This window comes from Scophthalmus maximus, chromosome 21 (genome assembly GCF_022379125.1).
Source record: "Scophthalmus maximus strain ysfricsl-2021 chromosome 21, ASM2237912v1, whole genome shotgun sequence".
Lineage (NCBI taxonomy): Eukaryota > Metazoa > Chordata > Actinopteri > Pleuronectiformes > Scophthalmidae > Scophthalmus > Scophthalmus maximus.
In genome coordinates, this window is record NC_061535.1 from 8,150,007 (window position 1) to 8,176,771 (window position 26,765).

The following is a 26,765-nucleotide window of genomic DNA, read 5'->3' on the forward strand; positions in this document are numbered from 1 at the left end:
TGTCTACATCATTGACAGAACAGTTAAGCGGATAAATATTGTAGCTCTGCAGTTCCTTTATGGACATGAATACATCTTTACTGTAGAGAAAACTACACATTGTTTGTTACTCATTTCGCTTAATTACATGTTTGATGTGGAATTGGTCAGTAGTTCATTTGCATCGGTTGTCCACTATGGACTGGGGGCCATATAGAAGCTCAAGGCACTGCAACATACAGCTCAGGGTTTTCTGTCTGTGTGCATTTCAGGGAAACAGAGACTTTTGGGTCAGTGGATGTAGACACTCAGTTGTGTCTGCTGACCCTGCTGTGTCCCACTGGAGTCAGCCTTACTGTCCTAAACAACCCCTCTTCTACTCTGATCCAGATATACCATAAACACACACACACAACTTCCCTCCATGCGGGATATTCAGTATTTCCTCAAGAGGGATCTCGGTAGAGTGTCCCACAGTTGGCAGCTTCACATGTTCAGTGAGAAAAACAGTCTTCCTGTTCAGAGCGACAGCCTGTTTGGAGGGGGCCGAAAAGTCGGTGTTTGTTTACACTCTGAAAATCGCTTCAGTTGGTTGGGAATTAAACACACACACACACACACACACACACACATTTACATATATACACTCGTAGCATCACGCTAACACCAGATGCCAGGAAGTCAAGGGGCGACTGAGTGGCATCTACAGCAAAGCCCTACCATGCGTGACTCTCTCCTGACTTTGCCTCTTTTAGCAAGGTTGCGTGATCCCACCATCACTCCCCGTCAAGCCCTCCGCCCGCCTACAGTATATCCTTCACTCACTCACACACACACACACACACACACACACACAAACACACACACAAGCACACATATCGCCTGCCGGGCGATAACAGAGGGGGTACATGTCCTTCCTCCCTGTGCCAAATGAAGTGATCGGAGCAAATACTGTTAGTATAAACAGGCTTGGATTAGAGAGTCCTGATGACATGCAATGGGCACAGATGGGAGAATGTGGGCAGTCACAATACGTCCAGATCTCACAAAGGATATCCGGCCGGACTCACCTGGACCCCCAGAGCCAGTGCCAGGATTTTCCAAGAGCTGATGCTGTTGTTGCCGGATGGACGCTGCCAGTTGTTGACCATTTCCACTACATTATGTTGATTATGTGTTTTACTGATGTCGATGTTGTCAGGGAGGGAAAGCTTTAACAATGCAAAAAGTTGGAATTTGGATTGGAATTTGATTTGAATGAGGGTTTAAGAAATATCTACAGTATCAAAAGCTGTAGTAACAGAGGACACAAAGGATATTAAACCAAACACTTCTTAAGGTGGACAATTTTTTACCATGCATGGTCGTTAATTTGTTTCCAACAATTGTGAAGTCGTGATGTCAAAGCAGATGAGATGCCAGTGGGATGTTTCTGTGAACATCCAGTGTTTGCCTGCTGCCCCGTGGCCTAATACCCTGCAGCAAAGGGCGGTGGTGTGAGGAGAAAGATAATCAGATTACTGTTGGGTTAGCGTGTCGCTTAATGAATTAGCTCTGTCAGAGGCCAAATTGTTGTGTCATATTGTTGGTGAGAAACGTGGGAGACAAGTCCCTTGTGCTAAAGTGAAGCTGACAGGTGATGCTAAGCAAAATCAAATCAGGTCGAGGCTGTTTGGCTGCAAGAAGTGTAGTTCAGGGATGTCCACAGTACCGAGATCTCACTTTACAATAGATCTGTAAAGAATGAGGAGAAATTACATTACAATTCTTTCCGCGATACAATGAATTATTATGAAATGAAAGATTCAACCTTTTGATGTGACAAAAAATATGCTTTTGTTCTGAAGGGTTGCAGGAGAATGACACCAAAATTCAAAATACTGCATTGTTATATTGCTCTAAGTTACCTGAACACACACACAAACATACACACGCGGGCAGAAAGGCCCGACAATGTGTAATTAAATGGGTGTGAGGTGGTTAATGTGTCCCGGGTCGAGCAGGATCAAGTGATCAAGCCATGATGCTGCTCATGCTTTATGGATGAAAGCCATTAACTTGTCAGTCAGTACACACTGTCAGAGGTGTTATGTATCAATTTTGCTTGTGTGTGTGTGTGTGTGTGCATTCTGCAGAGACGAAACAGTAAACAGTATATAATACAAAAAAAGGACAAAGTGTTGTTTCATGGTTGGGAAAATTCTCCTACTTTTCAGGTTAAATAAAACATTTAAATGTCCGTAGACTAAATATACTGTCACAAAGCTGAAAGCAAGGGTGTAAACATTTTGGATATACGCGGTTTTCACAGGACTTCACAGCAGAGTATTGTAAAAGTACTTCTGTGTTCTCTCCGCCCTTGTTTCATGCACAGCTTTGCATGCTGTGGCTTCATTTTACCCAGTACAACTTCACTCATTATAGCATTTAGTTCTCTTCCTCCACCAAAAAATCTACCCAACTTGTTGGAGTTGTAAAGAACGCTTTCCATGCCGCCACAGTGGTTAGCATTTGTTTAGCATTGCGTGCTACAGCAGCATTAGTGTAGTTTCCCTCCCATATGGATTCAGCCTGAGGGTCCATCTGCCCATTATTATTTGCCTCAATGGGCCGAAACGGCACCGTAATCTTTTTAACAGATTACCTACTTGTTATGGAGAGGTTGTATGTATGGGGGGGGGGGTTGGGGGGGGGATCAACTTTTTCATGAAAGGTGTGGCTCTTTTCCAGAACCTATTTAGTGTTCTGTTTACAGTGTCCACAAAGCGACGGTTGCTTGTGACAGGCCGACAGAGAGGAGGATGTGAGAGGGATAATCTGAGGCTTGTTGTACTTCTCTCTCCCTGTTATTTTGAATAATGTGAGTGACACTGGCCAGCATGTGTTACTGTAGGCTGTTACCTCTGTTCTCCTCTCCGTCTTTCTCTGGTCCTCCTCCCTGCTCATGCAGGACTGCCGCAAGACTAAAGGGGAGAAAACTAATAATTACTCCCGGAGTTGTTTGACTTGTTTCTTTTTTTTTTTGCAGTAGGAGGCTGAAAAACATTGTTTCTGAGTTGTTTGATAAATACTTTATTCTATAGATTGTGAGGGTCCAATGCTTTGCGGTACATTTGTTGATGTCTAGATTTAAATGAAGTGAATTTATTATAGGCGTGGATCTAAATATTTCCACCTTTGCAAACCAAAAAATGAATCGTCCTTTTCATCCCTTTCTTTTCCCCCCATGAAATTCCAGTCAGATTGAATTAATCTAAAACATCACATTCACCCCTCATGCCACTGCCATGTGCACAAACCTCTTGTTTGTTTATTATGCACGAGCGGGTGAATTTCAAATTTATCTCTAATTAAACCAAAAATAATTGTGATGAGCTTTTACCGCAACTGGCAACCATGCAAATAAAGTTGACTACTTAAGTTCAAGCGTTTGAATCTCAGACTGCTTGTGAAAAAGGAGATCGTGTGAGTACAGAAATAGAAGGCTTGTGCTTTATTGTGGCCAGGTGGGGTTCCTGAATGCAACTTTTATTAACCACCAGCTCCTCCAGAGAGCAACAAGCCACAGCCATCCTCATCAAAACAAGAATTCAAGGAAAAGTTATTTATGGGGTTACCACGCATACACAGAGATCAAAACGAGCGCGCGCACACACACACACACACACACACACACACACAATATTAAACATACTCCTCTGCAAACAATTTATAAAGTCTGAATATTTTATCTTTTTTCTGTGTGTTAGATATCGATCAGGTCTTACTATTGATTTTACATTAGACTGACTATTTTTTCAACTTTTCACCAAAATCTTTGCATACGCACACAAAGATTCCCCACGCGGATTATGTCACTGTCACCTCCAGGCAGGTTTATTGTTGGGGATATATGTGAGTCATGACGGAGTTTGTTCTCTGAGTACCCCCCTGCCAAGGAGACCGAGGACCATGGTCGATGTTTGGTTGGCGAAACATTACGGATGCCCGGCAACGGCAGGAAAACTGCAGTGAATTCAATTAGAAAATTCACTATTGCATTCATTTGGGTACAGTGAAAGAAAAAAAGCTTTCCTTCTGACTGGCTCATGTCACGCAACACAAGCCCGAATGCAGCATGTGTGTGAGTGTTTGTATGTGTGTGCACATGGAGAGTGCATTCTGCCTGGGCCTCCATCCACTTGCATTCTGTTAGTTATTGTAATTGTCTGTGTAAATGTTGAACCACATTGGCCTTATGTTGTGGTTAATTTTCCAAAGGCTTGATATTCCGAATTTAGGAGTGTTTAGACAGCTCTTTAGCTCGCCCCGCTTGTGCATCGCTCCTTCGCTGGGTTCATCAGAAAAACATTTTTTCCCAGAAGACAAACATCATAATCGCATAAAACATGTGCTCCACAATCAGTCACGTTGTCTATTTATAGATGCAATTAAATGACTTTCATATTATGATTGCTATAATAGCCCATGTGGAGAGTGCATGGCGCCAGTTTTATGATGCACCGAATAGTCAAGCCACATACAGTAGCAGTGTACACACTGTGGAGAAGTTGCCATACAAGTCTGTTTTGCCAAGGGGCTCATGTGTGGAGACATATTACTCCTGTACAACATGGTGACGAGTGTGTCTGCTGGCCAACCAAAACAGAGAAGTGGCAACAATTGAGTTTACATCCTGACCCCCAGTCTGTGTGATCCCACTTGCTTTGTCATAATATCACTTCCTCTTCTCTTCAGTATGGAGATGCATAAGGGAGGCCTTTGTTTATGTTCTATTCAGGCATCAGTGTTATTTTCCTGCTTCCCCTCGCAGCTCCACATGCTCATAAATAACTAATTCACGTTATAATCTTCTCGGAAAGATGAATATTAGTGAGTCCAAGAAAAGTATTTTTTTGTACATGATGTTTTGTTAACAGACAAAGGGAATTGCTCTTAGTCCAGGCGGTCTATCCCTTCAAATGCAATCTTATATGTCACAGTGGAAACAAAACATTCTTATCCAAAACAATATCAGAAAGATTATAAACCTCAAACGTTAATAATGTGATCAAGGAGGATGAAAGATCAAGTAAGTTTAGCGGGAAAAACTCCAAAAACTTTCTCTCAGTGATTCTGTTATGTTCTTGTTTGCCACATTTTCAAAATCTACAAAAAAGTAAAAAATAGTTAGGCGTGGATTTGGACGGGCCGAGATCCGGACATTTTTGATCTGTGGCATAATGAAGTATTAGCTTCCATTACAGTGCAGGCTTAACCTTTTTGCGGAGCACCATTGAGCTCTTGCCAGCAGTCATCAATATTTAACAGCTGTTGCTATTATGAAATTCTTTATGGGCTAATGTGGCTCGCCGGCTTGCACGCAAGGCCTTGGCCGTCCGCCAGCAGCCTGTCAGGAGGAAGGGGGGGAGGATTGACAGACGGCTCGCTCGCGTGACAACCAGCCCTTGATCAGCCAGCTTCTCTCTCTCTCTCTTTCTCTCTCTCTCTCTCTCTATGTGTGTGTGTTGGTGTAGCTCTCTTCACTGTGGATTTCCTGTGCCTGCGGAGAGAGAGAGAGAGAGAGAGAGAGAGAGAGAGAGAGAGAGAGAGAGAAAGAAGAAGCGCGCTGAGGAAAGGGGGCGGGAATAGGCAAAGGAGGTGGCCGTAAGCCAACCCAACCTCAAACACACACACACATATGCACACACACACGGTTTTCTCTACTCACGCAAGCCTTATGGGAGAGGCGGGGAGGGGAGGGGGGGACTGCTGTGCTGCACAGCGCTCCCGTGGTCAGGTCTGCAGCTCTTCTTTAAAAAAGCAAACACACAACAGTGGATCAGCTGTGGCTCAGATAGTATGGAGGTGGATTTCTTCTGGGCAGTCTGGGCAAAATTACTGAGCACCATTGTTAATAGTGATGAATGGAAGTGTTCAGTACTTCAATAAAAGAAGCAATACTGCTATTTCAATACTTTGAAATACTCCATTACAAGTTAATGTCATTTAATTAAGACTTCAGAAGCAAAATGTAGAACAATGGTCCCTGTAAGTTTTATGGTTTATGCTCACAGTATATTTCATCAAAATGACCTTGGATGGATTTGTAATAATTTCAGAGTGTAAAGATTGTGGCTGCAGTGACCACTTGTTTGTGTGCAGGCCTGTGGCTCCCAGGTTGAAGCCGCGCGCAGCAGCTTCCTGCTGCGTCTTGTGAGCAGCTGCCATGTATGAACACTCAACCTGCTCCCCAATGCACATCGCTCTGGACAAGTTGCAAGAGCTCAGGAATGGAAGAATGGGGTATTATTTACCCCTCAACCGAGAGTGCATGCCACATGCTCTTGTACTCACCGTTTTTAAAGCGGTTAGAGTCGTGTGACACTCCTCAGGAGCTCTCTTCAACATAGTGTCATGCAATGCCATCATGCGATCTAATGCTCTAATGTACAGGGTTACATTGAAATATTCATCTCTGCATCATCCATCATTTTGTGAGACATCCCTTTGTGTTTTATGCCCATTATCCCCAGAATAAAAGCATGTCAGTGACACTATGAACGCTTGCGGACACCAAATCCCCAGCGGCCACCTCCTCTTTCACCACTCTCTCTCTCTTTACATGGAGGTTTTTTCTGTTTTCTCTTCATATGTTGTCTCTCTTTTCGGCTTTTATTGATAGTGTGGGAGGAAGTGGCTGCAAGAGAGGGTGTTGAAAACAGACAAAACACACCCAGACTCTGCTGTAAACATCCTTGTGCTTCATGGACAAACTCACCTCACCCCCTAGAGGCTGCAGAAATGAATGCCTGATTAATAAGGAGTGTCATACAGACACACACACACTCACACACGCGTACCTGGCAACAAGCAACGGTGAAAGTTTTGTCGAACAGCAACACCTTAACCTGGTTTTTCCCCTGAACAGGACCACTAGCGATAAGTTTTTCTGGCACGCAGCCAGTCTAAAGCAATCACTCACGAGTCTCATCATATTTCATATCCAGACATCATGTCTTGTCTTCCACATGACTGTGCTAAATGATAGATAGTAAACCGCAGGGTTGACTGAGACAGTTGATATCCAGCTTTATTAGTGCAGGTTATCAGGCTGGGCAACGTAAGGTTCAGTGAAGCCAGATAAAGAAAAGTTATCCTGGGTATGCTGAACTTGGTTCGTAGTTCAGGCCCCAGCCCTCACTTCTCCTCATCTCTTTCCACCACACAAATGAATCATACTCATGTCGTCTCTCATCCAATGTGTTCTCTGAGCAAAAAGAAGCCCAGAGACACTCGTGACTGAAACTGTGCAAATTGAGGCAAACTGTAGTTTAACATTTGCTGGGTGGTCCCGAATATTTTGTGTACTCAGTGGAAGTGGAAAGACAGACCTGGCCGACTAAAAGGAGCTAGACTCTCTCCACCTCACCCTTTGGCAGCATCTGCATCCCTCTCCTTTTCACTTTTTTCACTTAACACCCTGTCCTCACACACAGCACATAAACGCCTCACCATTACCTACTCTGTTTTCCTTTTTAGACCAGAGAGGGAGAAAATAGAGGCAAAGAAAAACAAACCCCAAGACACGAGTGGCGATGAATAAAGCCTACATTGTTGGCAGAGGAAGTGCCGGTGCCGATAATTAATCATCCCGTGTGTTTGTCTTTCCTGACGCCGCATCCTCTCCAAAATCTGCCGTAAGAGAGAAAACAAAAATACATGAGGCGTTGAAGGAGGAAAATAAAGAAGCTTATTAGATTAATTTCCCTCTGCAATGGTTTCCACTGGTTTGATGATACTGCGGTGATTGAAGAGAATGGTTATGTATGTGTGGCTGTCTGAGTCTGTTGGTTTGTATGTGTTTGCACCTAGTGGAGGTGATGACAAAATACTTACCATTATTACTGGCATTTATGAGTTCATGAAACTGCCTGTAAGTGTTTTCATCAGCCTCTGAGCTGCTTTATTATTCCAGTTTTTATGTCCACTTATAGCATGAATAAACCCGTTGTCGCTATTGCACGAGGAATAAATGATTAAATATGAAAGAAATATATAATCCAGCCAAAATGTATGTAAAAAAAATAAAATAAGCAGGGGCATTAGCTTTGCGTGCTTCAGGGTGGAGTTAAGAGTAGAGGAAACTCTTCCGGCGTCACGAAATCGGTTGTCGATCGCCTGCGATGCCGAGCTGAACAAAGAAAGGGTGGCGAGATGAGGAGGAGGAGGGAAGAAGAAGGGTGGTTGGGGGGAGGGAGGGACAGAGGACAGGACATGGTAGAAGGTTAAAGGGGGAGGAATGGAAGCCGTAATGGGGTTATTTGGTGGGGGTGGGGTCTATACGAAGTAAGATTCATACATACATACATACTTAGATAGTTTTTCATCATGAGGCTATGGTGTGTGTGTGTGTGTGTGTGTGTGTGTGTGTGTGTGTGTGTGTGTGTGTGTGTGTGTTGCGTGACTAATCTGTGCCTGCTACAATGAGTGACGGAGCGAAGGGCTGATCTCTTGGAGTGAGCCACATGCCCCCTGACAGCACACCCATAAGAGAAACACGCAAACATGCCTCCAACACGCAACACAGACATTGCCAATGCACATGTGACATTTCTGCACGCCACAGTTGTATAGGCTAATTGCACGCGTGGTAGTAGGCGGGCTCTCCTCTGCATATGGGTAATGGTTGACGGAGACTGACTTACGTGTGATACGTGTAAGACTTTCTGGTTAAATTTTCAGGAACCGTCAAGACCTTCCTTTGAGATTCATAGGTGACGTTTTCAGTTTTCACTTAGGGTTAGGGTTGTGTGAGTTTAGTGACAAACCAAGATTTTAATTTTATTTGTATTATACCGGTCTGCTCTTGACATACACTGTCCAGTAGATGTCCCTCCATCGAGGAAGAGGGATCCATCTGCTGTTTCATCAGCTTTGTGTGTATGACATCTCATTTTGTATAATTTTCACCACAGTTACATCTATTTCATTAGCAGATCTTGTTAGATTTATGAGGTTTTTAGATGGCTATTAACAGTTCAACCAATTCTCGCTGATCACCCAGACATCCCAAAGGCACCAGATGCTCTCCTCTACCTCACTGTGAACCTGCTCGCTCTCCGTGTTGCTCTATCGTGTGAGAGCAATCCTGTAATCCCCCACTGTTTGGTCTTGTTAGACAGGCCCACCACACAGACTAATACCTGGAATTAGTGCTGTGCAAAGGGAGACTGATGCAGTTAATGTGTCCGCCACATGTCTGAATGCCGGCCCAGCTCTCTCACTGCTGTTTCACTGAGGATGTGGGAGAACTGGCAACCACACTTTAGAAAACAGAATCATTATTGTTATCGTTATCTCAACTTTTCCTTGTGTTGACGCTGATGAGTGCTCTGTATTCTGTATGCAGCAGTACAATATGTTGAGTTGACCTGTGTGAGCTATCATATTTACATCAGTTAACCCACTGGTTGCTATTAGTTTATTGTTTTAACATACATGTAAGTGAGTCCCTTGTGAACATCAGTTTACTTTTTCTTCCTCTTCTTTTTTATAGCAAACCAAGACAAGACCTCCAGGAAGCACATCATCAGCTCAGCATCCTCTAACCCTGAACCCAGGAAAGAGAGTCTACCCCTGGGCACCACCGTCAATGAAAGCGGCCTCCTCCTGGAAGTAAGAAACCACATGTCCTTATGTGTGTATGGAATATTTCTGTGTGTCTGTGTGTTTGTTTCTTTTGAGATGACAGTATCATTTGTATGTAAACAATGTCCCAAATGTGTTTCGTCAAACAACGAAACACTTGCTTGCTTGCAAACATGCCAGTCAGGAGACCACTAGTGTGAGTGTGGTGTGTGTGTGTGTGTGTGTGTGTGTGTGTGTGTGTGTGTGTGTGTGTGTGTGTGTGTGTGTGTGTGTGTGTGGTGCGTGTGTGTGTGTGGTGCGTGTGTGTGTGTGTGTGTGTGTGTGTGTGCCCTTCGCCCTCTATTCTGACCCCCTTTTGTGGAGCCGTGGTGTTGCGTGACATTCGGGTGAGACAAGAGTGTCAGAGCTGATGAGGGAGGTGGGGACTCGCAGCCAGTCAAGTGTGTGTGTGTGTGTGTGTGTGTGTGTGTGTGTGTGTGTGAGTGTGTGTGTGTGTCTGCATCGCTGTCTGAATGCATGCGGTCGTGTGAAAATGAACAGAGGAGAGTGAGAAGAACACACCAAGCCTGTCAACAGTAATCAGTGCAAATATAAGATCTGTGTTTTGTCAGTTGACCCAGGACCTTTAACCAGATTATAATTGCAGATTAATTATACATGCATATGCGTTCCCTTTATGTTGATGCACAAGTACACACACGCACACGAGAGAGGTTTCGAACATATTTTACCTCTAACTTTTGAAGAGGTTTGTCAGATTCTTCGAGAAGCCAGTTTTCCTACTGACGGCATTGGAACAGACAGGTTGTCATAAACAGGATACATGCGAATCACTCGAGCATCAGATCATTGTAACACACTCAATATCCTTAATGGCTATCTGTCAAACAACAAAATATGACTCAGATCGTTGGCTAACAACTGCGAGTGCACGCACACAAACACACAGAGAGAGATAGAGAGAGAGAGAGAGCAGAGCAGAGCAGAGCTGATCCACTGATGCTTCTCTTAACGTGTCAGGTTGTCTCAATGGGCCGGTAAACAAAAGGCTAGATTGACCATAGTTATGTGATGCCCCCCATTGCGTGACTCAACCTACGCAGGGGCCTCATAGCCAACTGTGCATTATAGTTGTTATGGTGGTGAGATCCTAAGAGAGGGAAGAGACTGATATTTGTGTGTGCATGTGTTTGGTGACATTGCATGTCTTCGTATCTGCGCTTTGGTTTCCTGTCAGTCCGTGATTGACAGACACCCACAGGCTCAATAACAGAAAATACAAAAATATATGATAACGCAATCATTTTGATAAAATATCACAACATTTTTTTATTAAAAAAGATCACTCAAAAGACAAAAAATTACAGATAAGGACTGAAACAGAGACTTAATTTCATTCAACACGTTCAATTGCATGTTCTCTTGCCAATTGTCTAGAAACTTGGGTAAAGAGAACATGACAATGCTAGGCAGTTTTGTTGACATTGTTGTTTTCCACACTGCCATCTTGGTTCAGCAAGATAACATTTGTTAATTAGTACTTAATTTAACGATACCATTAGGATTCATATTCTGAGCATCATGAACATGCACATCAAAATTCCATGGGAGTGCATCCAATGGGTTTGTGATATTTCAGGCTGAAACACTGACTTTGGTGCTGCCAGAGCCATGGCTTAGAACTTAACTGAAAATTGAAAGAATTGTTTATTTATGTAAAGTGATTCGCATGTGATACTGTGCTTTCATTGGACTGGAAGCTGAAACACACATTTTTCAAAAACATCACCCTATGTATCAGAATCCCAAGTTGCTCTAACCTTAGTGTGTCTCGGATGTGGGTGTGTCGCCGGTGGGAGAAGGTCGCCCGTGTTTGTCATGACCTCATCAACGCTGCTTTCATCTCACTCTGACAGCTAGACGGCAGGAAGACCAAAGAAACCCTGTCGAAACACGAGACAAGGCTGCTCCTCGCACCACCGTCACTCCTCCGCACCCCCTCGCCCCTCCCCTGCTTCCAAATCCAGTGAACATATATTTTATTTTGGGCTCTGCGTGCAAAGCGCCTCTTAAGATTTGTAAGTCAGAGCTTTTAGTCTCCCAGGGGTGGTTATGGGAGCCGGGGGCGTTGTACTTGCAGATATGTGGTGGAGCAGGCCAGCAGCAGGTGCCTGTTTCCATTACCTAAAGACTTCAGTATGTGAGGAACTGAGGGAAATGTGAATGGAGAAAACATACAAAAACAGCATGCGGCACAGTGCAGCCAGTATCAATTTGTTCTCACTCTTTTTTTCTTTCTGGAACTTGTCCCTTACTTTAAAAGAACAAGGGCTGTTCCCATGTGCCTGGTTATTTTTATGATAAAAATATAATAATCAGTATAATAGCTGAATAGTAATTTTTTTTCAGTTGCTCTTTCCAGCTCTGTATCTGTGGAATAAATTGTCCTATGCAGAAATGATGAGTGTTCCCATGATGTTGTTGGGCATCTGGATCCATCTGTAATGCAGTTGTTGTTTTTTTTTTGAAAGCAAATGTTTTCCTTGCACATATATTCTTTTAGGTCAGAGGTCCAGAGCCTGTTTGTTCCAGGAGAATAAAAATGTCAAAGTCCTTAAAAAAGATAAAGTGTTGCATTTTTTTTGTAGCATTTCTCTTACTTGGAAGAAGAAAAGAGAAAGGTGAAGTGGCTAAATAAACCTAGATGAACCCACCATGTAAATTGTGGCCTTTTTATGGCCTTGTAGGACCTCATAAAGGCAATGTCACGGTACAGTGTATTCAGGACATTTTTATGCCCAGGGTTTGGACCCAAACCCACAATCACTGAGTCCTTTGAGCTTGGATATTCCCATGGAGTGTGAACACATGCTCTGTAACTGGACTGAATGAAAAAGATAAAAATTTTGTTAGACATTCAATGTCACAACTTTGGACTGCATTGCACAGCAAAAAGCTACACCGAGGTTGGACATGAGTGACCGACATGTTTAGTACATACTAAGATCTGTGGAGTCATGTTTCAGTGTGTGAGCAGAGCACCACACTGTTTGCAACGGCAATCAGATCACTGTTGGGAGAGACTAAAAGAGGGAGACGCAGAAGAAAAAGAATATGAGTGTGAATTTAGAGGCCGCAGGGGTATACACGTAAAACACGCTCACCAGGGAAGACCTGCATAGTCTCGCTGTAAAATAGAGGTGACAGACTCTGGCAGCCGCAGTCACGCAAGTCAAGTAGCCTTGCTGTTGTCACGCTATTGCAGCTGTGCGCGTGCACACACACACACAAGCACACACACACACACACACACACACACACACTGGAAGACCTCTTCCACATCTCCTCTCTCCGCTTCCTTTTTTTCTCTCACACTCTTCCTTCCCTCTCCATCTATCCATTCCTCCTCATTTGACCGAAGCCAGTCATGTGTTTATTTAAAATTTTATTTTTAATCAACATTTGTCTGCGTAAGCTGTGCTGGCTAAACACATTATTCCCCCTTGTGTGCTGTGTGTGTGTATATGTGTATATGTGTGTGTGTGTGTGTGTGTGTGTGTGTGTGTCTGGAGTTTCTCTGCTTTTAATCAGTGTGTTTAGTGTCACAAATCAAAGCGCGTTACCAGTCAAACAGACTTAATTATCAAAGAATCTAACTCATGAAATATATTCGTTTAAAGCGGAGCAAATTGGTGCACATGTCATCTTCAAGTTAATCGCTTTGAAAATACCACGAATGTAAATTTTTCCAGAAAACACTCTTTTTAAAAGTCTTTCAAAAGCAATATTTTGGATTACAATTCAGAAAGTTTTATTTGGTCCACTCAGTTCCATGACCATCTGTCTTTCATCCATTCTCCAGTGTTGTATTATTCCATCTTTTCTTTCATTTTTTTATTGTTATTTGCTGTTCTGAGTATCATGGAAAGAATGATATAAATCGAACTTTGTGCTACAAAGAAGTTAAGCTCTGGCTGCATTTTGTCAGGGACTTAAAAAATATTTGTTGTTAGGTCACAAATACAAGCTGACTTTTGCCCCGTGTCACTGCTGGGTTACATTTGAATCATGCAATCTAAAGTTAGCTCTGCAAAGATGGCACAGATACAATTCAGTTGTTTGTGTTTGTCAATTATGTATTTGTTTCTCTTGAGTTTATTTTCTGCATGTGCTGCCCTGAGTCACACCTTATGTCTGTCACTCTGTGTGTGTGTGTGTGTAGTCTCTGACAGGGTTTGCCTTGGTGGTGAGCAGTGATGGGATGGTCTTTTATGCCTCCTCAACCATTGTGGATTATCTGGGATTTCATCAGGTGAGTTGAACTCAATCACAATTTTTTGATGTACAATGCTGTAAGTTGAGATACTGTATAATGAATGTATAATGAACATAACATGTCCATTACTAAACCAGTCACATTACCAGCCCAACTTATTACAAATTATTTTAGACGATAACATTGGTACCTCAATACACAGTACAGCTGCATAAATACTGGAAACTGCTACAGCTACTCTGGGCTCACTGTTTCCTAGTATCTGTGCATACAACATGAGCATAATCTCAATCTTCTAATCAAACTCTTCACAAATATCAAATTAGCTGATTTCCCAAAGTATTCACAAACAAAAACTTGGAGGTGAATAATAACTTATAAATCTGCCCAAGCAGCCTCTCACATATCGACTCAACAAGTGTCAGAGATCTGAGCTCTGCCGTGATTCAGCAAGTTCACCATCATCCTTTTATCGTCCTCGGCTGATCCCCTCTGCTCTCCTCCATCCGCCCCTTTCTACATTCTTCTCCTATGCATCCTATGGCTAATGAGCCAGAGTCAAAAGTCTCTTTCAGTCTGTCTCCTTGCCGCCTGATAACTCTGTCTAGAGGCCATAGTGAGGCCACGGAAAGGTGAAGCCCTCAATTTCACCCTGTGATACGGTACACTGTTTAGTTCTATATGTATGTGTGCGTGCGTGTGTGTGGCCACTGATAAGTCACCAATGGTTTAGCTTCCTTCCACTCCGGCGGCTAGACTCAGCCAGTCATTAATTATGGATGATATCAACACGGGCTCGCCTGTCCTGCAATGCTGAAATCGTCCCTCTCCTTCACAACCATGAATAAAGTGCCTTTCAGTGTTAAAATCCCTCATTTTCTCCATGTTGGCTCACACACAAACACACAAACACACTCACACCAACACACACACAGCAGACCAACACCTTGAGGTGGATTTCTTCTGCTACAGTGCTCCCACTTGGCTTACAAGCAGACAGAGCCCGTAACCCAGCGCCGTGGCACTGACATGAAAACCAAAGTGGTCTGAAAGATCCTGCCACGGTGTGTGTGTGCGTGTGTGTGAAGGTTGGCATGGGAGCCAGTACAGACAGACAAAGGAAATGAACACTGTAAGGTGTGCACTGTCAGATATATGTGTATACATGTGTTGTACTTGTGGCTCAATCAACCATTTCTAATATGGGATGTCTGACATCTCCCTATGTTTCTGTTTAAAGGAGGCGAACTACGAAAATGTTGGAAATATTGACGTAGCTGATTAATTTACCTTTGCTTGTGTAAACCTTGAAATTAAAATTTTCGGTCGCTAAATAAATGTGAACACAACTAAATCTATGGCGACACCAACACCTCTGTGAGGATCTTCGTTTAGGCACAACTGCACCTACAGTACATGCTCAAAGTGAAATCTAAAAAGGTAAGATTAGGTGCAAATCATCTAGTGTCTTTATTCTAACTGGACAATTTGTATCGTTCTATATGTGAAACCTATATGTGTGGTGGATTGTTTACAGTAGAAAAAATTGTTTTTAAATACTCACAGATCATCATGTTGTACTCATCAGAGTCATCAAAACAATCAGAGACTTTCCCACATGTTCAGTTCTCGCGAAGGAGCTATTGGTTGTTTTCAAGTCACATAGTTTGCCACTAAGGCCTTGACAACATGTCACAGAATTTGAAACCCACAATTGTGGTCAGAAGGACACTTATCCCTAATATACCACAGGAAAAGAAAAGAGAAGAGGGCGCTTCACTAAGTAGCACCACAAGAAAGCCCCGGAGAAGCGGCAAAAAACCTCCACTGGCCTTTGATCCCATTTGTTACTGGGGCAGTTAGCCTTTGAAGGTCAGCGAAAATATCACTTATTCTCCATTTTCTCCTCTTCTTTTCCTCTCTGAGTTTTTTACAAGAAACATAAACAATAGTCACTCGATCCGTCTGTCTGCCTGACTGCCGGTAGGGAACCAAACCACAGGACGAAGCGCTCGCCGAAGACGGTGGGAACAGATTGTGTTTTCGGAGGCAGGCGATCAAAAACCCTCGCGTGCCACCAGTGTGGAAATTATGGAGAGAGAGCAGGGAGGGGGGGAGAGGGGGAAGAGGAGAAGGTTAAACATTTTAGTGAGGAATCTGTCATGGAATGACAGAAAGCACAGCTAGTGCTGGAAAAGAGAGAGAGGCATGATGAGAGTGGGCTGGAACCCGACTCACTGTGTGTGTGTGGATGGGGAGGGTAAGCTGGGCCGGACTGCTGTTCGGGAGCCGGTGTCACGCGATGTTTGGCAAACACAGCTGCCCTCACTGGCCTGCAGCTGTCCGTAGACTCTTACTGTACTGGGTAGATGTTCCTGCCTGTGCGTATGTACAGGCATATGAACACATGTACAGTAAAGTGCGCATGTATGTTTCCGTGACTTCCAGTGACTGTGTGCTGTACAGTCCTTGTGTGTATGTGTGTAATGGGGAATCCTGCGGCCGACTGAGTGTATTTGAGCAGCACTGACAAGAACACACCCTCTACAAACAGCAGCTACCAGCTGCACTGATGGCACATGAGCAGGAAGCACACTGGTGCAAAGTCACAGAGTCAATGGTGCCACGAACACGCAATCTCATGTTTATTAAGCTTTTGAGGAAATTACACATTACATTATCTCAGTCTCATAGTGGAGATGTCCGTGAATGTGCAGATGTTTAAATGTAATATTTTTGACTCTGTCTTCCTCACAGACTGATGTGATGCACCAGAATGTGTTTGACTACATCCACATAGACGACCGTCAGGAGTTCAGACGCCAGCTCCACTGGGCCATGTGTCCTCCACAGCACCAGGGGACGTCAGCACACCCGGATAACCTAGCTGCAGGCAGTGGTGAGTGGGTCACTGGGAAGGGGAGGGGGCAAACGGTGGATGTGGCGCATCTTTCATCTGTAATCTTCTCCTTTTTTTGTGATGTTTTCTGCTGGTTATTCCTGTGCATTCCTGGAAAAGTGTTTAATTACATTTAGTTCATGTTTCCATGACCTCTGAAATCAGGATGTACTGGCAGATGACTTCACTAAACATTGGTATAATAAAATGATTGGTATCATCATTTACTAATTGATATCATTGGGTTATCCTCCAATATAATTAGGTTATTATAAGGTTATTACTGTTAGCCCTTTCTGTGAAGCCTTTCAAAGTGCTGTATAAATTAAGTTATTCTTCTCCTCCTCCATCCTTCTCTAGGTGAAGACTTTGTAGTCAACAGCCAATTTCACTCTCTGGAGGCTGGGGGAATCCCCCCAGAGCTCACCTGCTTTCTCAACAGATGCTTCATAGCCAGAGTCCGATGCCTCCTGGACAGCACCTCTGGATTCTTGGTGAGCGGTCTGAACCAAACCGGAAACCAAGTTCAACACGTTGAAGTGAACTTCAAACATTAGTTACTATGCATTAAAACTGAGCATAGAGGAATAAGTGGCCCACTCTCTGGGAGAAGACCTAGGCCTATAGTAGTATTATACCCTTTGGTACTATTTTAAATAGGAGTGTGCAGGGTTATTCATCGTTATATTGCAAGACCTTATAAGATAATCGGGTGCCCCGACACAGCAGTAGAATAGGAGCACGGTTCGTCTCTCGGTGCTGTTACTACAGCGGTTTGGAAACCAACAGTGGAAAAGCTAGAGGCCCTGATGACAGAGCAACGATATTATGGTTTTGGACCATTCTGTCGGGGTCAGCAGAGTTCACTGTCTCCAACTTCCCTCTGGTTTCATTGATGCTGGCCGTACGACAGAAATTCTAGATGGCGATTTCCTGTCGTACTTAAATTGGAAGCACTCGTTGCCAAGAGGTGGCCAAATATTGGTGAGATGTTTTCCTCATCAGTCAACATAATTGCTATAAAGACAACATATTGTTGTGTAATGCACAATACACATTCTGCAAGCAAGTTAAAAGGCCAAAGGGTGTTTATTCCCTGTGAAAAAACTCTGATTTAATGCTTTAAACAGAGTTGCAGTGCAGCTTTGTGCATGCCAAAGTCAAATATCTCAAAGGCTAATAAAATTCTAAATAAAATTCAAATAAAAAAACTTTGTGTTCGGACCTAACTAGCAAATGTTAGCAAGATGACAGGTCAAGACACTTAATCTTGTTAATGTGTGTGATATGGTCCCTGTGGTTATATATCTTCCACAGTACATTAAGACAGAGGATCTACAGAATCACCAAAGAAAGATTCAAAAAATTCATGTTTCCTGGAATCCCCTTGGCGACCAGTTTGAATTAAAAAAGAAGAATGAATGAAGAAAAGTCTGGATGTGTGGACCATTGGATGCGTTCAAACCAGTAAATATTCTTCTCTTCTGCCCCAGACTATGCAGTTCCAGGGTCGACTGAAGTTCCTCAATGGGCAGAAAATGAAGTCTGCCTCTGGTGCTCTGATGCCTCCCCAGCTGGCCCTGTTCTGCATAGGTGTACCCCTCCTAATGCCCTCCATCACCGAGATGAAAATGAAGAACATGTTGATGCGGGGAAAGAACAAGGGAGGAGGTGGAGGGATGATCTCTGCACTGGAACACGGGTAAGAGCGACAGAGGCCTCACACATGAGCAACATCCCTCCAACTTTGACTAAAACTGGAGGCACGATGTATATTCACACTTTGCCCCAGTGTAAAACCACTGATTGTTTTGATGGGGGTGCTATACTGTAATTAAAGGTCAAGCTTTTTAACAAAAACTCAATGTCTCCGGTCGAGCTGATCCAAAGTTGAGGCTTGATGCATTTTGGCACCATGTTATGGCCTCTAGAAAGTGTCATTTATTGGTCCCATGGGTGGAGCTAGAAGTAAAGGTCAAAGTCTTCAACCTTGAAAGGCCACAGCTGCTACATGTTCAAGTCATGTGTATTAATGTACATGCAAATTCATGCCTACTGAGTGGCTTGACCAACATCAACGAGACAAAGCTAAAAGACATGCATTCAAAACTGTGTAAGACTGAAAACAAAAATCATGTGCATCAGTCCTCATTATCGTTAGTTATTCATGTATTCATTCATTCATTTTTGAGTTATATATATCTATACACAACAACAGCTCCATGAACACACAGGCATCTACCAGGCTCTGACACCAAACCAAAACAAGTGCTGGACTTCTTACCTGTGGCAACTTAGGAGCAAATACATGTCTGCACTTGATGGATCATTAAAAACTTGATGAGGCTGAGAGGCCAAGAGTTGAGCTGTAGTCGGTGAGCAGAGGCCTACCACCCCCTCTGCTGTTCATTCTTTTCTTCAACATTCATGGCAACATAGATAATGTTTATATTATTATTATGTTTTAGCAAAATACCAATTACTATTATGTGAACAACAGGTTGGCTGGTTAGATGGGATGCTATTAGGTGAGGCTAAGAATGGTGAAGATGGTATCTTCTAATATAAAGAGCATCTTTTAAATGTCCATCTTCTCTTGTTCAATATTTTCATTTGTGATGTTGTTAAAAAAGACACAAATGACCTAAGTGACATAAGTCAAAATTTGTGTTTTGAGTGTCTAATATACAATGTAGTTCCTTCTTTAATCATCTTGTGCCATGTTGGTGTTAGTCTTAGCTGCCACATCATTTAATGTGCTCCACTGGAAATTTAATGTATCATTAGATCAATAAATCACTGAGTCAGTGAAGTGTTGACATGATGTTCACACTGCAACAACTTCAATAGCAGGAGTTGAGGAAAATACTGTTAAAAAAGATGGTCACAAAGGCATAACATGTTTGTTGCTGCAGTGTTTAAAAAAAACAACATTAAGATATTGTTCTGCCCATGAATATGATGTTCTGGCCATCATGGATCTTTGGATTGTGATGCTGACTCCCAGTCAGTTTTAAGATGAAACAGATCAGGGAAAAGTTGAGTCACTTTTGGAATAATTCTCTCCTGAACTAAAGTGAGCCAAATGTAGATATTTATGTTTTGAGTCATGCGTCAATGAGCAGAAAAACATTTTGTTTGTGGACATTCCTGTGTGGATGTCTGGGCGGACCAATGATATTTTAAGAGGCCGCCTCTTCTGAAATGCCATCAAAGAACATAGAAACATTACACAGATTGTTTCATTCTCTTGTTTTTCTGATCCCTCTCTCCGCTCCGCCACTTTTTTCATGCCACCCCTCTCTGTCACAGTGAGCGAGGCGAACACCTCCGGAGGCACTCCTTCAGTGGAGGAATGGGTGACATCGCAGACCCTCTCCTCCTCTCGTGTCCCACTCCCGGCAGTACCCAGCGAGGTCACCACACTCCCTGGACCCCGGTCGCCAAAGACAACCTCAAGTACCGCCCTGATGATTACTACAACCAGGAGGAGCCCCTCAACTACTGCAAGTCCTCCATGGCTTCCCATAAAGGTCTTAGCCCAGGCCTGGGTGCCGGCTGGCCCCTGCGGCCAAACCCAGGTCCCGTCCGAGCGGGCCAGGGAGTTGGCTATGTCCCCTCTAACCGCTTGAACAAAGCTGGTCAGTACGGGAAACCATACCGCCTTTCCCCCAGTTGCCACAGCAACAGGGGTGGTGAAGTGTTTGTGTCTAAGCTCTATGGTAACATCCAGATTCCCACAGACCCAGATGCCTACTGCGTGGACCTGGTGAAGAGCGAGAACGGCTATGGGGAATGCTATGATGGCCACCTGATGCCTGACATGGCCCCCATCAAGGTAGAGCATGACTCCGACTCTGAAAATGGCTGCGATGCCTTCGGGCGGCCCTGGGTTTGTCGCGACCCAGAATCCGTTGACCGTCGCTACGGTAACGGGATGTACGACCAGAGCTCCAACATGCATCTCAAATCAGAGGCAGATTATTACGATCCACAGTACTCGCCCTGTCAGAGGGGGAAGGCAGGCATCAGCCCACCGTACAACAACGGCAACTATCACGGCTATGCAGTCAACAACGGCGGAAATAATGCCGCACGTCTGCTCAAGTGTGACAAAGACTTGGGAAACAACAATGACAACAACCAGTTTAGTCCTCAGAGACTCTCTCATTCAGACGCTCTATGCAGCAACCAATCTGTCAACCTCATGGACTCGCACCTCTACCCACAGGACCCTCACAAAGCCTACATGCACCCGGACTACAACAAGCATGGCTCCTATGAGTTCAAAGGTCATGGCCTGATCCACTCAATCAAGCGGGAGCCCATGGACTCCCCAACGTGGTCTGAGAGCGGTCATGACATGAACCAGTCTATGATGGTTGGTCCAAGGAACGTTATGCCATGTGTGATGAGCGCGGGGCACCACAAGTCCAGTCCTTACATTTATATGCCCTAAGAATGAAGGGAGCATTACCCACACATACACCCAAGCTGCACGCACAAACAAACACACACACACACAAACACACACACACACACACACACACACACACACACACACACAATCAGTGTGCGTTATAGTACTTTGTATTATTGTTGTCTTCATACACATGCACCAGCATTACAGTCTTTGATGATGAGGATTCCCAGGATGTCAAGCACTTCTTCAGTTTGATGAAGAGGTCACAAACAAGGCTCAGGTTTCTAGTGTTAGTGTTGTGACAATCAGAAGTAACATTTTTGATCCAGTTTATGGATAAATGCTTTTGTTTTTAAAGAGTACATTTTGTAGTTGGTTCCAAGCACTTTTGGATTTAGTGACAATGAGACAGATTACGTCTAGAAACACCATTTGATTTTGTTTTATGTGTCGTGCACACCTGGCTTTTGTTGGAGGAACACATATTTTGCTGTAAAAATACTTTTCTTTTTTTCACTTTGTACACAGGAGAGGATTTAACACCTGCTACTGGACTTATGCAAGGAAAAAGGCTGATTATGAAAACTCACTTAGGAGTCAGTTACAGCAATTTACAGCATGATCTGCCTTGAAGATTCAAAAGAACTTATTGGTGGTTTTGCATGTTTTAGTGCTTTAACTATAAATCCCCCACTTTCTTCATTACAGCCTCCAGTGATGAGCAGAAACAGCTAGCCTCTATGCATTTTACTAACCTTTCCTGTCAACTTGCAAACACTTGATATTACTTGAAAATCTACTGCAGTAAAACTGATTTGGTCAGATAATATATTTGCAACAAGGGTTCGCTTCCACCATCCATGAATTCAAAGTATTCTGCTAAAAAGAAGGTTTTTAATGTATGACAACAACAAATTTACATTACAAATTAATCACACTGTGTCAAAGCATCCTTGAATACACCATTAAGAATATTTTTACTTGCTGCAGAATCTTTTGTCAAGCTTGACAGTAATGCAAATGCAATTTGTAGCTAGTGGACCAAAACCTGTTAAACTACTGGAACGGCCAAAGCTTTGGCACCAGGGGGCGCAGTAAGTGTCCCGCTGAAGCACTGTTGAGGTAGACCGCTCTGTACTTGCTTCCTGGACTCTGAGCTCATTGTGGAAGGAATAATTGGAAAAGTGAAATTCAGAGTGCTCAATAAAAAATTATAAGAATGTTGATGGAAAAACTGTTTAAAAAGTCAGTTGAATTTTACATTTACAGCATTAAACTGACATCAAAAGAGAGAAAACTCAATTTAAATCACGCAGGAATTGACCTCAAAACTGAACTTGGACCAAGCACCAGTTTAAAGACTTTATTAATTATCAGTTGAAGCTTTGCACAAGTGTTCGACTGAATTGAAGGAAAAGAGTCTGTGGATAAAAGGTTCAATTTTCTCTTTCATTTCATTCAATGCGCACAATACTTAATTTCTACATCATTTTCAATCTTTGGTTGAATGTACAAATAATATTAATTTATGTCAGTGCTGATGTTGTACAGTGTGTCGAGCAGCATTTCATCTCCGTACAACCTGTCTCACGGCAGATATGACACGTTTCCTTTGAGATGAATTTACACAGACGTCGTCTTCACAATCAGTGTTTTTGCACAAATTAATGAAAAGCACCAAATTGATTCAGTGTCAGAGTCTCTGCTCTGTGACGCGACTGTAGTGGTCTCTGAATTGCACTACTGGGAGTAGTTCAGTTGAAGGTCAGGTTTTTGAGTCAACACGCACAGCTGTACATGGTGTCACCGATTTGAATTTGTCTTTCTCTCTTTGTGTGTGTTCATTTCAATAAATGTTTGATGATTCGTATTTATTGTAAGAGGCAGATGTGTATAATTTAAAAACCACCGTTTTGAAGGCTTTTCTGTTTCAGTAAGGTAAATGAATATGGCTTTTTTTCTCGCCCTCTTTTTGATAATTGTTTAAAAAAGACTTGTTTTACTTGTCTCATGGAGGAGGTAGCTGCAAGGTAGCGATCACAGTGTACATATGCAGTGTCTTCCAGTGTTTTTATGTGTTTTTGCAAATTGGACTTATCTATTAAAAGACCTTTCTTTATATGGAAAAAACTGGGCGAAGTGTTGTTCTTTTGTCATTTTTCAGATAATATACAAGGTGAGTAACAAGTGAACATGTGATGGCACTCTGGACTGAGGCCCTTTCCCGCAGGTCCCTGTTCAAAAATGACATGCCAAAAATGAAAAAAGTATATATCTGCAACTACAAGGTCTATATGAATATGAATCAAGGTAACACTTGTGAAATTTCAACATAGGGGTAAACTTCAGTACAGATGTGAGTAAATGAAGAAAAAATATATTGTGAGTGAATATCCCCTATGTAATAATTCAGATTAAGCCCACTCCAAATCCACAGAGCATTATCTGAACATTATCTGTGCCAAATATCATGCTGATGATGTGAAGCAGAGCATGGTCAGACGGACTCTCCATAACCAAATTAGCACAGCAGTTGCATGTGAGGTTTCTCACTGCAAAACTCATTTAATTTCACATATGTGTCTGTCAGTGTGTATTAGATTGAATACAACTTTTTAAACAAAGACTGGTGCTCATCTGTGTCTAAGAACATCTGAATGATTGACATGTCTATCGAACAGTCAGAGCCTTGAGAATCAACGGACGGCCTCCAAATCCCTGTCAACAACACCATTCACTAACTATGAGGGGGCGAATCCACTGTGGGGAATTTGATGGGTTGAAGCTTTTTCACATTAGATGATATGATATTATATTGCTCAATCAACATCCTTGTCTCTTTAGTAGTTTTTGAATATTTCACATCTAGCAACCGTGGTCTCATCCTTCAGATTTGTGTCTCTATTAATAATTAATACTCAGCAGAACAGGATACAGAGTATCTCTGGCCACATTGCCTGTATGATTAATGTGCTGTAAAGCTGGCATGACAGCCTCTTCACACGATCAGGGAAACTTAACACTTCGTCCCTCACCACCGTCTGGGACGAGGGCTCGAGCCAGGGGAACGTCCGCGTCCACAGAGACGAAGAGGCAGGGGGCAGAAAGAGAAAGAGATGTAACCCTAAAAGCTGAGGTCAAACCCTTGTCGTCAAGATTCCCAGGAGAGCTGGATTACTATCGCTTGTCAAAAATAGCCCCTTAACAGTCTTAATTATCCATTGTTCCTCTCTTTGAACAGGTTTGGGTATAGTATAAAAGTTGCTTTGTGACAGAGAGATTAGAATCTCTTAATGAAACTCTTGTTATACAGATTATGATGAAATTACGAGTGCCACACATATTGAGGAATTTCTCTTTTATTTGAATCATTATAGGCCCAGATGATTGTTCATATCCACCAAGAGTAATATTCAGATTCTTTCTCTGGCTCGACCGGGCAGGTAAACAAAGCAGGAAGTGAGAGGAACTTTTTCAGCACGTGCTGCTTATGTAGGCTTCACTGGAGTAGAGAGGCCTCCATGTTCATGTTCCTCGTCTCTTGTTCAACACAGTCATTTATCATTAGTTCAGTCTGGCTCCAGAGCTCAGTAGTAGTGACGGCAGTGACTCTAAGCCTTGCCTAAGGACGGTTCAGCACTTCTTGTTTCACCGGCAGTATCCCGTTGATGACACAAAACTTTGTCGAGCAGACACAGAATTCAGTTTGTGTAAATTCACCTGCAGCGGCTCCCTCACTGGTTTGCTCTGCCCTGACCTGAGATTCCCCACATATCATCACAGTACAGCTTACAGGGTATTACAGGATACACCAGGATCAGTTAGTGGAAGGATTTTCCTGATTTGGATGATTGTGAGTTTGTAAGTGCATGTGTGCGGTGAGTGTGTGCTTGTATATGGAGTAAATACCAGATACCGACATCTAATGTCTGTTTGTAAACAGACTACAAATGAAGATTTTGAAAACTACAGTAAAACCTAATGGGATCTTCACATCTTTGGTCATATTACATAAATAATATCCACTATGCAAGTTACAGGACCAAATTTCATAAGACAAAAGCAAGAATTCCTGAAAACTGTATTATTCGGTTTCACTCATGAAAGGGTAGAACAGGGAAGCCCAACTAGACTCAACTATCAAAAAAGGTGAATGCCAGATACACACCACTAACGGTGTAGTCATCCAGCCTCAGGACTAACGAGGAGCATTGCATTTTCCTGTGACTCTAATTGGATCCAGCTCTTTAACATGAATTACAAACGCATTTGTGTCTCTCGCTTTCACACACAGTTTTCTTAATAAGCGAGTAACAACTCACTCGTGTGAAACAATGTGTAGTGTTTTTCCTCTCTTAATCCCCAAAGGAGTACTTTGCCTTTGTCTCGCTGTAGTCTCATGACTGATGAAATGACAATGAACTTTAAATTTTTAATATTCGTCAGCATGCACGCAACCACCATCATGCCATCTGTATGACACTTGTTCTGCACAGGGAGGGGAAGGGCGGGTTATGACAAAGAAAGAGGGAGAAGGAGGAAGAGAAAGACGGAGTAATAAAACCTTGAGGTGAGAAAAGAGAAGTTAGATGAGAAAAAGGGTGAAAACAATGAAAAGAGCGCAACCAATCAAGAGAGAGCAGTGACTGCTTAGGGCAACTGTAGTGTAAGCAAAGTGTTTGATGCTTGTTGACAGCTGTATCTGTGTGTGTGTGTGTGTGTGTGTGTGTGTGTGTGTGTGTGTGTGTGTGTGTGTGTGTGTGTGTGTGTGTGTGTGTGTGCAAACCAAGACCTATAATCCTATACCATGCAAGGTTGCGTGACCGTTCATACCCCACTCTTTGCTGCTCCACACACCATTTGCCCTAATTGGTCATGCCGACTCTCGGTGTCGTTCTCACACACGCTCATACACACTCATAGTCAGGCAGATGCACCAGTGCATATATAGACAAAACAATGTCCAAATCTCCTCTCCCCCATATATCCACAGTGACAATGGGGAGAATCCTTGAGGGTATGTCACAATCACGCATACACATATACATTTGCATGCACATTATCATGCACATATACACATACCCCACTAAGCATATGGGAGAGTCACGCAATCCCCCCCTCCGCCCCGCCCATAACCCCCACAACGCTGCCACTTCTTGACTACAATGCACTGATAAACAATAAACAGGCCACCTTACCTTAATACTTTTCTTTATCAGTAGTTTCCATTTGTCTGAAGCTCCAGCAGCCATGTCAGGTGAACCTGAAACCACCTGTCATCTTCCAAATATGTTCATTTAACAGTGATTTTTTGTGGATCAGTCATTTGACACCATTAATAATATAAACGTTGACTTTTAGAACTGTTCATTCAAACTACTGAACAGTCAAGTTTGGTCACTACCACTTACAAACATTTATTCATTACTTTTACTGTTGGGACTGTTGTGTCCCTACTTCTCAAGCACTCCTCGTTACAACCGACTTTAACATGATTACAAAAGTGTTTGTACATTAGATGTTTAGATGAAATTTTAATATATACTTTCAAATAAGTT

At 42.9% G+C, this 26,765-nt stretch overlaps 1 protein-coding gene across 2 annotated transcripts in view; it reads left to right on the forward strand.

The window, feature by feature from the left end:
- The window catches only part of ahrra (aryl-hydrocarbon receptor repressor a), a 52,761-nt gene extending 31,372 nt beyond the window's left edge, over positions 1 to 21,389 (forward strand). The window contains exons 4-10 of one of the 2 annotated variants that reach the window (XM_047329780.1): positions 9,518 to 9,636; positions 13,832 to 13,921; positions 16,643 to 16,784; positions 17,145 to 17,278; positions 18,278 to 18,486; positions 20,097 to 20,425; positions 20,528 to 21,389. In XM_047329780.1, the coding sequence (XP_047185736.1) occupies positions 9,518 to 9,636; positions 13,832 to 13,921; positions 16,643 to 16,784; positions 17,145 to 17,278; positions 18,278 to 18,486; positions 20,097 to 20,425; positions 20,528 to 21,243 (1,739 nt within the window). In that variant the 3' untranslated portion in view covers positions 21,244 to 21,389. Of the gene's footprint in view, positions 1 to 9,517; positions 9,637 to 13,831; positions 13,922 to 16,642; positions 16,785 to 17,144; positions 17,279 to 18,277; positions 18,487 to 20,096 lie in introns of both variants that reach the window. The other variant, XM_035618940.2, reaches the window with a different exon arrangement.
- Positions 21,390 to 26,765: the final 5,376 nt, after the last annotated feature.